Raw genomic sequence first — 17,516 nt, 5'->3', positions numbered from 1 at the left:
TACCTGCTGGGGATGCGTATGCATGTCACAGTTTTGTGTTTTGCATAGAGAATAATATCGGTCCGATTGCAAGTAAGTAATCTTATTTATCGTAATCTTGGGAAATAAGGAGGCTGTCTGTCTCTGTCCATCTGCCTGCATGTCACATTGATATTTTAACATATATCTTGAGAATCACTTGTTCACTTGTTTAAGGAAGATAACATACTCTGGGGGTATATGGAGGTATATGTCTGTCTGTCCCACACTTGCATTTCATGTATATATTGAGCCCCTTGTAAAATTGTGATGAAACTTGCTTTTACACATGCATACAGAGTATAGGTCGGGGTGATCTACTTTAACACGTTACTGCCGGCTCTGAATTTTAATTGATGAATGTCTCTGACATGTCTGCTGGATTTAGCTTTACTTTCAACATTAAGTTTAGCGTCTTTTTCTTAAATAATCATCATTAGCGCTATAATAAAAGCTTCTATTCATACAATTCCTAACAAAAAAAAACAAGATATTCCTTAACATTGTTATGGTCTAAGTAATAATGAGCTGGTTTTTATTATGTGGGTCAAAGATTTATTCTCGGACGCCACGCTGGTTTTCATCTAACCATTCCATTACTTTTCAGAGATGCAGTGTTCTAAGTGTCCTTTGGCTATGTTAAGGAAATGTTTGAATAAAGATCTCTTAACTTTTTAGCAGCTGGTACCCCTATTCCCTGTGCAATGCGGTGCCTTACCTGGACTGGCAGTGGGTAATTGGGGTAGGCTGGAAGCGCTTGGTTAGAGGGGCAGAAACCAGCATAGGTTAAGACTTGTTGAGCAGGGTTGTAGAGAATGTGAGAAGGAGGAGGCGCAGAGCTGCAGTTAATCTGGGACACTGGCTTCTACAAACAAAAAGTCACAGACACCCTTTTAAAAACCGTCAACAACTTAAATGCTTACCAATCAACATTTTGTGTAGATTAACAATGGTATGCATTAGCTCCACTGATGTTAGGTTGACAAATGGCAACACAGTATAATTAGAAAACACTGTTCCACAGATGTTGAAGACTTTTTTCAGTGATAAAATGTATTCCAACTAGCAATGTGGCTATAATCTGTAAGGTAATGTAATGTCGAGTTTATTTTTAATGCTATTACACACCATGTGAGAATTACTATCAGATACAGCTCACAATCCTGCTATTACACACCATGTGAGAATTATTATCTGATACACTTCACAATCCTGCTAGATAACTGACTTTGAACACGTGTTGTACCTGAGGGTGGGGGGGGGGTGGGGGGGGGGGGGGTGTATGCACTTAAAATTTTCAGTCCTGAATTATTTTTGTCGAGCTGAAGAAGGAAGTCCTTTATTGAGTATACAGTGCATGAGAACAGGACTATATGAGAACAGGAATTTATGTATTTATTTATTTTACATTCTACCTCAGACCGGGAGCTAGGAGTCCTGTGAAGTTCCAATCGATACCATATGTTAAGACATAGCGCTAAGATAAGGCGGGACCTCAAGGACTGAAAGGGTTAAACAGCAACTTGTCATGGGTATGAAACATCTCAATTATTGTTGAAATTCCCCCCGTACCATGTTCTGTTCAGTCAACACATCCTGGAACTCAGAAGTTTAAAGCTGCCCAGAGACCTTAATAGAATCATGTTTGCAGTACATCTGACATAGCAGAGTGTTGCTATTAACCTGTCCCCCTGCAACATTCTGCCTCTAGTGGATGTGTACCACATTTACACTATTTTACATGTCTTACTCTCAGAGTAAAGCTGGTATATAGCCTTAAGGGTTTTTACTGTAGGAAAATGTATGTTCTATTCTGAGACTTCATGAAGCTTCCTGTGTAGCAAGCGATTTAACTTGATCCTGTACCACTCTGTTTTTTATTATTTTTGGCTTGCTGATAAATTTTGAGTCACATTATAAAATGGCTTTGGGGAACAGAGTGCTTAGCAATGCCTCTTGCCTGGCGGTGCACCAAGCAGGACGTAATTTCCCAGCAACACAACTGCTTTTCCACAAGCAATACCAAAAATGCAGTTATTTACAAACAGTTCTCTCCTTATGAATCTATACTCGTTTGTAAAAATAAAATGGATTTGCTATAAATGAGCTTGCCATTACAACTAGGCTGTAGACACTTGAGTTACTGTACACATTTGCTTATAAAACCAAGTTGTTGGTGATCTCACTTTCATCTCTTACTGCTTCTTTGTTTTTCCACTGCACAAGATTAGTTTGTGTGGCTCTGGCTTAATATGGAGCAGAAATCAGTAACAGACACAAAGTATTCCCTGAGTATCTCAAAATTGCTAAAACTGCCAGCATGTGAGGTGTACTGTATGAACAGGGTGGATTATTAAGGTCTGGCTTGCATCAAAATGTCCACATGGAGTTAACAAGTGGCATTTAACAGAATACCAGGCAGACAAGGAAGTTGTTCAGTTTCTGTATTGATTTTTTTGGGGCTTATAATGATCCTCTGTGGAGCAGCCCTGCCAGGACTGAAATAAGCTTTATTCGCATCAGGCCCTATTTAAAACTGTGCTGTAATGATAAGGGGTGCCTGAGCTGTTTCCAGTGAACCTAAACTTTAAACTGGCAGGTTCCTTTCACACAGTCAAGGCAAGAGAGACCAGGTGTGCTAAAAGACTTTCAAATATCAATTTCTTTAAATTCGCATTAATTCCCCATTGCGAGTATTAGGGTGTATGCATGTATACTTTAGTGTTTAATAAAATAACACAGCTGAACAGAGCATACTGTAGTCCTAGGTTATACATGCTTACACGTTGTTAAATGGCATGGGAAATCCCTCACTGTGTCTAAATATTAGTTTGTACTGCAATAGTAACTGGTTTCTCTGGGTATTTATTGGAGTACAAGCAACAGGGTAAATGGGCACAGATATAAAACAGAACTTCCTGCGACCCCCCCCACCCCACCCCACCCCACCCAATTGGCAAACTTCTAAAAGGAAAATAGAAAATCCATTACTGTAAGTGCTTATCCACATGGAAGATCTATATGGTTATAATATACAGTATAGGAATATATTTAAATATTAATAATACAATGTATAATTCAGAGTTGTATATAGAAGGACACAGAGGTCTAGGGGCTGTAATATCTGAAGGGAATGTCAAATGAAGTTCCTGCTTGACAGAGAGGATTTATGGGTTGGTTCCATGGTACATGTGTACATGGGGCTCTATGGACAAATATTCTAATGTTTAACTGCTAATGGTAATGTTTCAATCACTGGTTCATTTACTACAATCTTATGTCTGTACAATTAATGTATTTTTTAATGTAGTTTTTAATTTATTTGAAATATATTCTTATAGTATGTAATTTAAAAATATATTTTACCATACATTATATTAAAAAAACCATATGAACATAATTTAAACTACATGACTTAATCAAAGAAAGTCTACTGGAAGTATTTCATGCTAGATTGAGAAATGTCAACAGTGTATGGAAAACTACAGCGGTATGTAATTCAATATGTTAACGTAACATTATTCAGCAGGTTTCATTCCATTTTATGAGAGCAAAATTAGTTAATTCTATACAAAACTGTTGGCCATAGCTGTAGACTCTTGAGATGGAACATCTCGTTACAAAGGTGTCCCAGAAGACAACTGGCAGGTTATAATTTACATTCGTTCATTCGAACAATACCTACAGGATGCTAAATTCATTCACCTGGAGCTGAATAAAGTTAGGCTCCCTGTAAAACCTTAGGAGGTGTTACACTGGGTAAAATAATAAAAACAATTGTCTTACAATGTCTTTGAACGCCCCGAGTATCGCGGCTGTGACAATTCCAAGGAAAAGCCCCAGCACATTGAGCACGACGGAGGCCCACAGAAGGCGATAGAGGTGACTGGCATCCATGCAGCTGCTCACTCCCGTGTATTCATAGTACTTTGAGTAGCGCTCAGGGCTGGGAAGAGATTACGCATTATAATAGCTTACACATTATAATAGCAGTTCAACAAAGCCCGCTCTGACCACACATAAGAGCAACTGCACTCATGCCCATTACAACCCACATCTTCACCACTGTACAAAGCAGCCAGGATTGTGTGGACAAGCACCTACAAACCTGGGGACAGTACAAAGGTTTTTGTTTCATAACTATGTATTTGTAGGGAAGTACAGTATTTGTTTCACTTAGGCTACGGTGATCTAAAAATGTTGTTTACGCCATCATCTGGTCTTTCACTTTGTTCCTGCTCAGTCAGTACCACACTTACCTACTCAAGAATTTAATTTCCTGTTCAGCTTTTGTCAACATAGTTTGCAAGCTAGTTTAAATGACTTATGTTGGATGTATAAATGTTCACATTTTCATATCTTCTTTGCATGTGGACTAATAATTCACGTCTTGGTGACTGATCAGTCATTTGCAAGATGTTACCTCTCAGCTATTATTATTATTATTATTATTATTAGTTTAACCCTTTAGGAAATGCACAAAGTCTGTATTGTAATGAAGTAGATTGCACAGCTGGTGTACTAGAATAATTCAGAAATTAGTAATTTCCATCACCCTGATAATATGAAGTTGCAAGCGGAAATGATTCATGAGATCATATTTAAAGCATGTTTATACACACTCCCCTCACAGGAATGCTGAACTAATAAAAACAAAAGAAGGGAAGACAAGGGTGGTGGTTTAAAGTGGGATGGTATTAAAGGGAATGCAAAAAAAAAATAGGCTAAAATCAATTTGGGGAAAAATTGCATAAAATGCCTTGGCCTTTCAAGAGAATAAAGGGAATTCTTCAGTGCCCTTATTAATAGAGATAACCTTACCTTTCGCAGTTGTACAAGTCACAGCAGTAACAAGTGTTACTCTTAACCCTCAGCTTGCACTTACTGCTGAAGGTATAACATAAAACCTGTTATGCAACAAAAACAAAAAAAACAACATACATCAGAAGGGAATGAACAGGTTTTTTTTTTTTTTTAAATTATCACAGACATACAGCGATCGATGACAGCTTTATCATACTGCTAAACAAACAAACATGAAAAGTGAAAATGTACTATGTTGCAAGATACAAAAAATGGATTTCTGCATTTAAAATACTCACAAAAGTAAAAATAACAGAAAACATTGTTAATGCAGTATGCAGTTAAATTATTATTTCTTTTTAAAAATCACGTCTAATGTTTAGAATAACGTTGGAATTGTTCCCTGTTGCTTGTGAAAACGTCCCTAATAATTCCCAACTGTGTTGATTTCTGTGGATAATACAGCAAAAATGTCTGCCGTTGTATACCTAAGTAATGACCAGCCCTGTTATTATTTTGAGAGGGGGGAAAAACAGTTACATTAGGACAAAGAACAAAAAAAAGGACATTTTGTAAAATTAACATGAAGCTTGGTTCACTTTGGGAAGTTAGAATACATAGCTACAATGTTTTACATTTAGTTAAATATTTACAGTACATGCACACTCTATTTAATGCTTTTTTTGCATTGTAAATGAAAAAAAAAATCAACCGGCCTGCTGTCTATGCAAAGTTATTGCAGAAGCTGTGCCTTTCTGGCAGTGTTTAATCTCACAAAACATTCCCAGGTTACTGATAACTGACCCCAGTTCCCTTTATGAAAGGATGTAGCCATCTGCTGTGCTAAATTTGAACTGGGCTGCCAAGCACTGCTCATATGCCTGAGGCCAGCTAGCTCCCATGAGAGCACCTTGTGTGGATTTCTGACACACAGTAATCTCACTGATGTAGAGGACAGTTTATATAGTCAAATGAAATCGATGCTATGGGCTTCATCAAAATCTCCCCCCATGGGCTACCAGAAAGAACTAGTTTATTACAGAGGATTTATTATTTTCTTTTTTTTTTTTAAATTTGGAATCTGAATTATTTTTACCCCATTTTCTCCCCAAATTGAAATGCCCAATTTTAAGCCTGGCTCACCGCTGCAACCCCCGTACAATACTCTGCATGCCCACCTTGCAGCTACTTCGGAGCTACAGCGTCGGAGGACCACACTTCTCTGGGCTGTTTGCAGGCAGGCCCGCAGGCACCTGGCCAGTCTACAGGGGTTGCTGCTGTGGGGTAAGCCAATGACACCCAGGCTGACCTAAGCCCTCCCCACCCCAGGCAGTGCTCAACCAATTGTATGCTGCCCCCTGGGAATTCCCATTCACAACTGGCAGTGGAATAGCCTGGACTTCAACTGGTGACCTCCAGGCTATGGGGTCCATCCTGCACTCCACGCAGAGTGCCTTTACTGGATGTGCCACTCGGGGTCCCTTTATTACAGAGGATTTTAATTCCTTCATTTGGCAACAACCACCTCTTTTAACACGAGAAGCAGGTTTACAGCATTCGTGCCATGTAATTGTGAAAAATAACAGCAGATTCCCAGAGCACGTGTAGTGTGAAGAGCACAGCATGCCCCCAGTTCAGAACTGTTCCAGCCACTATAGATAAGGGAAAAGCATAAGAAAACTGGGTTCTACACTACTTTTAACAGCCATATTCTGAAACACTATATATCATTTTATTTGAAGGATTATGCCGTACAGATGTGCAAGCCGCCCACCCCCCACCCCTAGTAACATGACTGGTCCACCTTCCTAATTCTTCAGATAGATTTGCTTCTGTTTCCACACTATAGTATATGTCTGCTGGAACACTATTGTCTGGCTACTGGAGGTCAGTGTCAGCACAATTAAATGTTTTTCACTTTACATTTTCCCCTGTCCTCCAGTTTCTTTCAGCCTTCAATGTGCTCTTCTCAGTGCATTCCTAGAGAAGCCACCAGTTAAACTGTAAGCCAATGCCTCCCACAAAATGAGCTCTGATGGCAAAGATTTGTTATCTGAGCCAAGAGATTCCATCAGAGGCCTGGAATACAATTTCACATTTCAGAGATGTCTGATTTGATGCCCTGCTTTATCGGCTGTAATTCCTGGCGAAGTTTGCTGTTTTGCCAGGGGAAGACGTTTCCACAAACACCTCCTGTAATGAAGCAATCAAAAAATGCATTTCTATTAAATTGCAGGGAGCCAGCAGGTGTGCAGTGTCTGGGAAGTGTGCACACACAGCAGAAAGGCTTCAGCGCAATAAAGCATCTTTATAAAGCGATTCAAACAAATGATTCAGTCGACCTGTACTTTCTAAAAAACAATATTTGAATGCACTGGCTTGGAAACTTATTTTTAATTAATTAATTAAATTAGTCATTTAGCAGATGCTTTTATTCAAAGCGACTTACAGAGACTAGGGATTGAACTATGCACCACAAGTGCTGCTGCTGAATCACTTACAATAGGACCTTGGTGTTACATCTTATACGAAAGACAGAGCACAAGTAGGTTAAGTGACTTGTTCAGGGTCATACACAGTCAGTCAGTGGCTGAGCTGGGATTGAACTGGGAATAAGTCCCTTTCTTTAACCACTGGACCACCGAGTCTCCTTTTTTTTTTTTGCAAGGGTGAGATTTATAACTGCAGGGAACAAGACCAAATAAAAAGCAGCAGTTTTACTTTACCAAGGTGTTGACACATAGACACTTGCCCACTCTCATTCCTGAAATATCTACAGTTCTTTGTACATTGATGATAAATATATTTTAGATTACTTTTTTTTAACAGTGTATTCATTTCACTGGGATTCCAAATGTTATCCTGCAATAAACCGATATGGTAGTTTGAAACCGTCAGAGATTCAATTGCCAGCATACCAACAGAAGCCAGTGGCCAAAAGGTAGGACCATAAAACAAAGAAAGACCAACATACTTATCAATTAAAACTACAACTAGAGTTTACATTGAGTGTTCTGGGAGACAACAGCCTCTTTCAACTTCATCTTGGATTTTATACATAAGACTAATATACTTGTACACTTGATATGCCCTGTAGTGATCTTAACATCACTGAGTAATTACTCTCTAAGCTTTCTTTCTGACCAGCTTAATATAAAGACCATGGGCCCGATATTCGAAAGGTTTGTGCACCGCGCAGAGGAGTATGCGCGTCGCAAATGGCCGTTGTGCCGAAATTGTGCCAAGTTGCCACATTCGAAACGTCTTTTTGTGGGCCACAATCCATTCTGCGCTGTGAGAAATAAAATGCATGCATCACGCAATATGGGGGGAGTGGCCAACAATATGCGTGATCCTGGTATATTCGAAGGTATGTGCCAAGTACAAAACCAGGTTTGTGACGCACAGAATAAGAATTGTAAAAAGATTGCGTTAACTCCGCGCACACTACCATTGCAGCACTGACTACAAACAGGCAACAATGACAAACGTGGGTAGCATGCAGCGTGTCCGTCGACATGTGGATGTGAATGATGCAAGGCATACCCAGCACAGCAACCCCGACATAGGCGAAGATATGCTGAAAGAGTGTGCCGGCCGCGGCACACATATGAGGAGCTCAGCAATGAGCAAGTCGTGTCCAGGTATAGTCTCGACCGAGACATGCTGACTCATCTATGTCACATGCTGCATGATGACCTGGTGTCACAAAGACGGCTGTAGTGGGGACGTCAGACGAGAAGAAACACACAGTACAGAGAGGAAATGATAAATGGATGCACTGCTATTATTACAAAATAAAACAGGACAAAAACAGGACACGGCACTGGCAGCTAAAACAAAGAGACAAACAAAACGGACTAACATTAAACAAAACACGGTGAGCAGATATTGTATTTCTATTATTATGATCACAATTATTACCTCTGTCTCCTATCCCGTTCTCCAGTCACTGAACACACAACCCCGAGTGCGTGAAAACATGCTGCTTTTATGCAGCTGTACCGTGACTTGATTGCTAACACTATGTAATACAATTTTTGTTCCTGGGTAGTAAGTGTTATTTCCTAATTACTTATGCCTCAAAAGTATAGAAAATAGCTATTATTCCCCACAAACTTTGCTTTTGTGACTAGGACAGTGATATTTCAAAATATCACTACTTCCAATTGGAAAACGGGCAAATGTGTGTCTTTGTTCACATAAAGTCAGAAAAAAACAACATATGAATCCAAATTAACATGTATTTATACTAAAGTAATACAAAAATGACTACAAAAGATTTAGAAGTGAGTAGTTTTGAGATTTACGATTATACTGTAAATGCAGTATAATTGTAAATCTCGAAAAACTACTCACTTCTAAATGGTCCGTATCATCTGTTGTCATATCGGTACATACTGTGGCGACACCAATGATAGCAGCTTGTCCGGGTAATGCCATTACTAATGGTGACTGTCCATCATTCTGCATTCTCGCTTGGCTGTTGTGTGCAGTTGCTATATTGGCAGTGAATGCGCAGACGGTTTTGCGAGGCACAAACAGATTTGTGAATTGCTCAAAAAACTGCTATATTCCAGTGTCTCGCAACTGCATTGTGCCGTTTTGGAATATCTCTCATTTTGTGCCAAAGCACAATTTTTGCGAGGCACAAATTTAGCGAGAGGATTGCACGAAGATCGAAGATCGGGCCCCATGGCTGCCCCATTAAGACCACTGCAGTAATTACCTCTGTGTGATAGTTGTCATAGGCATAACCTGAACCACTGGAATAAAACTGGCATCTGCCTTCAGACAGAGGTCTTCTATCCTAGAAAAAAAGAAGAAAACTGTAAGAGATAGTAACTCAAAGAATGAGGCACAGCATTGCTAGATGGAGTGTGAAATGCATTGTGGGGTGATTAGACTGTTTGCCCCAGGATCTCGCCAGGAACAGCAGGACCCGTCCTCAATTGAGATGCCACCTCCAACGTGGGTCAGAGCTCAACCAAGGCAGGCGATGGAGGACCACTCACCTACGGGAGACACAGTTGCAAAGCAGGGGAGGTGGGAAGGCAGGGGAGACTTGCAGAACATTTAGTGAAAGGCGGACTTGGTATATATGAGATTGGGTAGCCTATAAGGCTAGAGTAACTGCCTGAACCTTGCCCCTAAAATTACAGAAATACATTTGTATTTTTTTTTATTTTGTACTTTTAAAACCTGTATAAAAAAGACAATTCCATGGTAATGCTACAAATTGAGAAACAAAGAAGAAATAAGAAGTTTTAGAAGGAAAATGATTTTGTTCTTTGCTTGTTTGACACTTTTAGGGTATGCAGATTTTTATAGATTGAGAAAGTTTAAGCTGCTGCTGCTGTTGTTTCCTGGCACCTTCTAACTTTCTGTGCTGCTGGTCAACCACCTGTCAACTAGTACTGCACAAACTGATTATTCGGATCAAGCTCTCCACAGATGAGGGGCTAATTTACTAACTGATTGGGCTAATTTACCAATCCAAGTGAAACAAGTGAAGAAACAGCTGCTTGGGTTTGTGGGGATTGGTGTTTTTTTTTTTTTTCTCTCTACTTGTCCGTTATGCATTGGCCCCTAAAAGAGGTGAATTTCGCGGTGACCCCTCAATTTCACAATTTCCGCAAAATCGCGATTTAGGTAGACCTATGTTCCCACTAGCCACACACCACGAGCAAAAGTTTTTTTTTGTGGCGAAACCATTAAAACTAGGTGTAAATCAGACCAGCCAGCATGATTTCTATGAATTACGCGTGTGGCCAGATCAAGCAATGAAATTGCTGTAGCTTGCTCACGTAACATAACCATAGCAACACTGTACAGGAGGTGTTTAAATAACTTTATCATGGTGTTGAAGCAGTGAAAATTACAGAAATATTTTTAAGACAGAAAATAAAGCGCATAACTTTATGAAACACACAGCTTATTGTTTTATATTAGATAGAGTAAGTCCCTATCTCCATTTTTTAATCATAGACGGGGGTGAACGGAGGATTAATTAGGTTGGTCAGTGAATATTTATTTAACCATATAAACTACCGGTGGACAGTCAGCACACCTGATAGCTAACTTAGGATCCAAGCGAAAGAACAATCAAAACAAACAATAAGCTGCTGGAGGCAGCTATAGTATGAAGTCACCTTGGATAAAGGCATTAGCTAAATGTATTAATAATATTACGACAAGCCCCTTCATATGATGCAATGAGTAAACAAAATAACTTTTGTTTTGACAAAACACTTGCAGTTATACATAAACAAATAATGTAATCTAAAGGACTATGCAACAGTTGGGGTTTTTTTCACACTAGTGAATTTAGCATTTATTAAAGAAATCAAAGTGATAATAGCATTCAGATAGCCTACTGCAAATGTGTAGAAACAAATGCCTTTACAATTCCTGTAGTACAATTGTTATTGTTTTAGCCCTGAACTTGTAAAGGGCAGACAAGTACAGTACCTATTCTACCAGTAACAGTACGTTGTGTGTGTCATTAGGGTTGCATTGGAAACTGAAAAGAGAAGGAAAGCAATGGAAAGAGCAGGTGTTTAGTTGTATTAGTAGGTTACTAACCTTTGAAATCGTTATACTTTTTGTATTGTGTAGGCCTACAATAAAATACTTTTACAGTTATTTTTAAACTTCTTTGGCGTGGCTTAAGTTTTTCCAGTGTAGCTAAAAAATGTTGAGTTGTTTTAGCCACTGTGGCTAACTAAATAAAATCCCTAGAGGGAATGCAGTTGCTACCACATTGCTAATTTTACTTTCTATTGTTTTGTTTTTTTAATTAGTTGTTGCCAATGGTTTTTTACCCCAGTTTTCTCCGGGATTTGGAACGCCCAATTGTTATTTGTATCCTGGTTCACCGCTGCAACCCTCTGGCGAGTCGGGAAACGGAGGCCTGAACACGCGTCCTCTGAAACGTGTTCCTGCAAATCCGTCATTTTCCGCAGTGTGGATCCACAGCGAGGCCACCAGACCTATAGCGCCGGAGGACAACACAGATCTGATGGCTCCACTGCAGAGCCACAGGCACCCTATCGGGCGCAGGGGTCGCTGGTGTGTGGTGAACCATGGATTCCCCTGCTGACCTAAGCCCTCCCTACCCAGGCGGCGCTCGGCCAATTGTGAGCCACCCCCTAGGAACCCCCGGTCACGGTCAGCAATGACATAGCCTGGATTTAAACCTGCGACCTCCAAGCTATAGGATCGATTGTGATGTATAATGCTACATCTTTTGGAACTGCCACTTACTCGTTAATAAAAGCAGCAATCATCACAATCCAAGCAGCTGTTTCTTCACTTGTTTAATTTTTTATGGTGAATATGTCCAATCAACACCAATGGCTCACACCTGATTGACAGCACCCAGTACATATTCTGTGTTGACTGAGCATACACAACGGCAAAGACAATACGAAACCATAGACCTCATTCACAAATCTCCGAACCTAAATGAAACACGGAAGTAGACAATCAGGAAAAGAGGTACTGTATTTCTAAAGAAAAAATGTTTATAGATACAGTCCTATATCTTTGAGACCCTAAATCCACCAGCCTAAACAAAATAATCACATGCTGGTTTGTGGTGCTGGGAGGTGGGGTATTTATTCGATCGCACCCTGACAGCTTCTTTGATAAGTATCTTAGTGTCCCTGTATAGATAACTGTCACCTCACATTATATCAATGCTGAATGACTGGGGACCATATGTGTTCTTCAAACAAAGCTTTTCTTCAGTGGCTACTGCAAAGACTGGTTGAATGTCATACAGGTATTGGCATTCAAGTTGCAGGGGTACTGTTACAACAGTAGAATCAGCAGGTCCAGTTCCAGCATCTCACAAAGTCACATAGTGATTTCAAAAAGAAAAAAAAAAGCTTTCACATAGATTTGTACAGTTTTATGCAAAACATTCAGGTAATGGTAAATATAAACTATAAACAAAACAGAGCCAGTGGCAACTCTCTTCACAGCCAGTGGCAGCCCTTTTCAGAGCCAGTGGAAGCTCTCTTCAGAGCCAGTGGAAGCTCTCTTCAGAGCCAGTGCAAGCTCTCTTCAGAGCCAGTGCAAGCTCTCTTCAGAGCCAGTGCAAGCTCTCTTCAGAGCCAGTGCAAGCTCTCTTCAGAGCCAGTGGAAGCTCTTTTCAGAGCCAGTGGAAGCTCTCTTCAGAGCCAGTGCAAGCTCTCTTCAGAGCCAGTGCAAGCTCTCTTCAGAGCCAGTGCAAGCTCTCTTCAGAGCCAGTGCAAGCTCTCTTCAGAGCCAGTGGAAGCTTAGGGATAAACAAAGCCGACTGACAGAGGGTATTCCTTAAGACCAATCATACAATCCCACCTGCTGGTAAGAGCCCCTGAACTGCAGGGAGATTACAGTACAATAATCTAATGCAATGAAGTTAAAGAAGGTCATTTAGTGAGGGGTGAAGGTATACCATTTCCAAACATTTTGTAGGTTTTAAAATAATGAACAGCCCCCCCATCCCCACCCCTCTCCACAAAATGTAGTTAACTACATAAAGCATGATTACTGTTTACCTTCTTCCTGCACTTGTCATATCATAGCTATACCTAGAGTATGCATCTAGTGTACTTGGAGATAACAGTCTCCCTTCGGTAAAACATCCTTGACTCCATTAGGAAGGCTGCTATCTCCGTGTAAACTCAATGCATCCATGTACTTACTGCTTAATTACAAGTACAGCCCTAATACTTGCCTTATAAATATCTTGACAGATTATTAAAATAATGTTACAATATTTGGCCAAATATTTTATTTAGGAATTAGCTTTACATGTAACTTTATTCATAACTATAATATATAAAGTGACTTATGGAGGTTCTGATTCAATTTTGAAATACATACTAATACACAAACCACCAATGAACTCAACTCTTTCAGAGCTTAAAGAGTAAGTAGTGGGATTCCGAAAAATACAGCGTTACACGTCCCCAAGTGCTGCTACAACTGTTTAAATAATGCACCTGTAATTTCTCTTTTCATTGTTAACATCCTGACAACTTTTTATACTTCTAACTTTAAAGTCTGTTTCAAAATGTCCGCTCTAGTGCACTGATAGTGTAAGGATTATTGCCCACATTGTCAAATAGGTAACACAGCAATAACGATCCATGATGTGGTACAGAACAGAAAAGCCAGAGCATTTGTTATTAATTTTACTTTATTTATATTTTTTTTATCGCTCTTTCTGCAGTGATTTAGAGGACAGATCTCAAACCCCAGTGCACTAGAGCAGCCATTTTGAAAAGATCTTTGAAACAGACTTTAAAATGACATGTAAAAAGTTGTCAAGATGTTAACAATGAAAAGAAAAATTACAGGTGCATTATTTAAACAGCTGTAGCAACACGCGGGGACGTGTAACGCTATATTTCTCGGAACCCCGCTACTTACTCTTTAAGGAAAAAAAAACTGGATCACTTACATTTTTGCTATTTTTCTTTTTTCTTTTTATTCTCCTTGCTATTTTGGGTTTATCCAATAATACGCTATGACCCATAAATCTGCTCAGTCCAGCAGGGCAATCAGGGAAAATGCAGAGCGTGCAGGAGTGCAAAGACAGTTAAATGAATGCACCTCGTCCATCACTCTGCTAGTTCTGACCTTCCATTTACCCACGCGTTCACTGTGGTGGGACCCTGGCGCAGTGTAATGAAGCTTATCCAGGACTGAGATTCTGTTATACGTCAACTGATGCAGCAGTTAAACAAAGGAACACTTACTGCCTTCTGTGTTCACAGCAATGTTAATTAAACTCAATAAATCTTGATAAAACTACCACTGTTCCTGCAGAATATAATATAATAAAACGACATCAATAAAAATATATAAATACAGTATACAGTCTATTCCCTCAAAGAATCACAGACTTTTTATTGAAACACATTTTAGGCAGAAAAATCTTCAATAATAATTCCCCAGTTCCTGCCAAGAGCTTTTCTTTATTAGATAAGGTCACTAAGCCTGGTACTTACTGGAAAAAGCAGCATGGCAGGATAGCAATGCCTTCTATGCCAATAAAATACTACACCTGCATGGAAAGAGAATATAAAGGCTTAAACACTTTAATTTGAACCTGTCCTTCAGATGGAGGTTAAACAAAGCGCGAAGCCCTTGTCAGCTATGGTGTGAAAACTGAGGAGTGTAGTTTAAATGGTGCTAATGCACTCGCTTGATCGAATTTATCAAGGATAACGACAGCTACTGGAGTCAACCTCTTAGGAAAAATAAAAGTTACAGTAGCCTGTCATAGAATTTATTTTACTGAAAAGGTTAAAAGGAGCAGAGGCTTGGTGGGGGTTCAGCCATTTCATTAGCAGACAACCTTACTGTCCAGCACTCTCACTTAATGTATCCCCCAATTCGTCCTTTTTACTGTGATCCCATATCAAATAACTGCAACTTGTTTACCACATGGGTTGTTAAAAATGAAATGAACGAAAATCAATGTGTGTACATCTGGCTAGAAACACCAGCATTTCAAAGTTACTTTTGATCGTCTGACAGCAAGTTATACAAGCCCAAAGATATAGTGACTGCTGACACTGTTAGTTTACAATACTCCTGACCGTTTCTTCCATTCTTTTGACGAAAAAAACAAAACAAAAAAACAATAAAGCAGTTCAGTTAGGTTTCTCCTAAAAGCATTTTTCTGATAATGGTTGTCCTTTATTTTCAGATGCCTCCAGAACAAAGCTCCCAAATACATGTCTTCCCACCTAACCACAGACATTTTTACAGCTATAAATTAAGACCTAAATGTCAAAACAGCTTTTAGACCCACCTGAAACATCCCTCAGGGATCAGCAACCTTTACAAGACTTTTCACACTGCTGTAGCGCCATTCACCTAACTGGTAGGGCAATCCCAGGCTCTCTTCATCACTGGGGTACACATTCTGGCAATAGAGTCTAATGTACAGTAAATGGGTCATTCCATTGACATTGGGGGTTTCTGCAGAATAATATTCATATGCCCTCTTTCAGCAAAAGATATACACTGTACCAGTGGTACACAATTTTCTCCATCTGTACGCTATATTAATGAATTGAACCAATTTAATTTGCCAGTTAATTATTTAATTGACACCCCTAAAACTTGGAGGGCACCGCACATTGAGGACCAGATTTGTGCAAGATACCTTTACTGAATGATCTTCAATGAAGGAGCTATTCTTTTTCATTTATTTAAGAAGAATGGGTCCACCGAGATGCCCCTGTTTACAGTGATTAAGGAATGGAAGCATCATTCGCGAATTAGCTACCAGAGGAATTTATCCATGCCAGAATTATATTGACTGTGATTGGGTTATATTGAGCTATATCCAGGACACCATTCCTGCTGCTCTTCAAGAGATGTCAAGGGGATCTTTAACATCCACAGAGTAGGCAGCACCCCTGTAGCGAGGAGGTATGACTGCAGACAATGGTTCTGTACAAGGGGGCAATGGTAGCATAAGGGTACTGTATGATGCATTAGTAGAAGGGTGCCATAATAGTAACATTTTCAATTAACCACAAAATAAAGCAATAAACACCGGTGAGAAGCCATTGCAGTGCCATGATGTCACATCAGTACCATTGTGTTAAAGTCCCAGTGGCCAGTCCAGTTTCTACACAACTACAACGAGTTGTTTCAGGATGCACTGGCCTAGTTTAACAAATAGCTTTGATTATAGAAAGTATTGACAGGAAAGTATTGACAGGCTTTATGAATAGACAAGCATTAGTTCCATAGTCTTACCATATTTATTTGTGCATTATTGTGGATAAAGGGTGATTGATCCCTGAACTTTGGATTCAATGGGACTCCTGTTGGGATGGGAGAAGGAGAGAACTCTTAACTCTTTTTGAATGATTCATGAGACTTCTCACATGAGAAATATTTACAAATTAATTATACTGGCATTGAATACGGTTCAGATATAGTTGGAGAGTATAATATATTGTATTGATATAAAGTGGGTATGATGCTGGCGGCAATGTATTGCAGGTTCCGTGCCACAGATCTATTGCTTTATCCCAATCGGTGCTGTGACCACGCACAATTCATCTTACAATAGGGCTCTGTCTTAAGACCCTTTAAGAACCTGCCATACACCATCTTGTAGGGTGGGTTCTTAAAGGGGCCTCTTTCTATTACATTTCTGAAAAAAGATACTCAATAATGCATGTTTGAGCTAACAAAGAGAAAAACTATGAATGCATGCTCCCTTTGTTTGGGTTGAGAGAGAAAGGAAGCAATGTGTAGCCACGGTCTTAAACCCATCTCTGAAGAGTTGCATGCAGACTATAAGAATGGAAACAATTGGATGTTGAGTTAAGTTTTACCTTGAAAACATCAGCTAAAGAGAATGTATGTAAAAGGTTATTTTGTTTACTGGTGCCACTGTTTGTGAAATAAGATCCTTAATGATGCTGTCAAAGCTAAACTTGATCTAATAAGGAAGACGGATTTTTGCTGCAATTGTAAAATGTACATTATATTATAGTTTGTTTAGGCCAAGTGACTGATAGAACTACACACTTCCTGTTTACTGTCTGCTGGGGAAGTGGCCTTGGTCTAAGTGGGATTTCTTTTAATATAGTGAGGTCATTAATATTGTAAATTATAAACCTAATGGAACATTGCACCAGCCAATGAGGATGGAGCACTACCGGACACTT

The 17,516-nt window shown here is 39.5% G+C and overlaps 1 protein-coding gene across 2 annotated transcripts in view; it reads right to left on the bottom strand.

The window, feature by feature from the left end:
- The window catches only part of LOC121327978 (transmembrane protein 255B-like), a 44,519-nt gene that overhangs the window by 961 nt on the left and 26,042 nt on the right, over nucleotides 1-17,516 (bottom strand). For both annotated transcript variants that reach the window (XM_041272373.1, XM_041272374.1), the window contains 4 exons: nucleotides 9,551-9,631; nucleotides 4,840-4,925; nucleotides 3,805-3,964; nucleotides 737-883 (listed from right to left, as the gene is read on the bottom strand). In XM_041272373.1, the coding sequence (XP_041128307.1) occupies nucleotides 737-883; nucleotides 3,805-3,964; nucleotides 4,840-4,925; nucleotides 9,551-9,631 (474 nt within the window). The remainder of the gene's footprint in view (nucleotides 1-736; nucleotides 884-3,804; nucleotides 3,965-4,839; nucleotides 4,926-9,550; nucleotides 9,632-17,516) is intronic.

Source organism: Polyodon spathula, chromosome 15 (assembly GCF_017654505.1).
Source record: "Polyodon spathula isolate WHYD16114869_AA chromosome 15, ASM1765450v1, whole genome shotgun sequence".
Taxonomy (NCBI): Eukaryota; Metazoa; Chordata; class Actinopteri; order Acipenseriformes; family Polyodontidae; genus Polyodon; species Polyodon spathula.
Note: the sequence above shows the minus strand (reverse complement) of the source record. Positions and strands in the feature narration are given on the sequence as shown.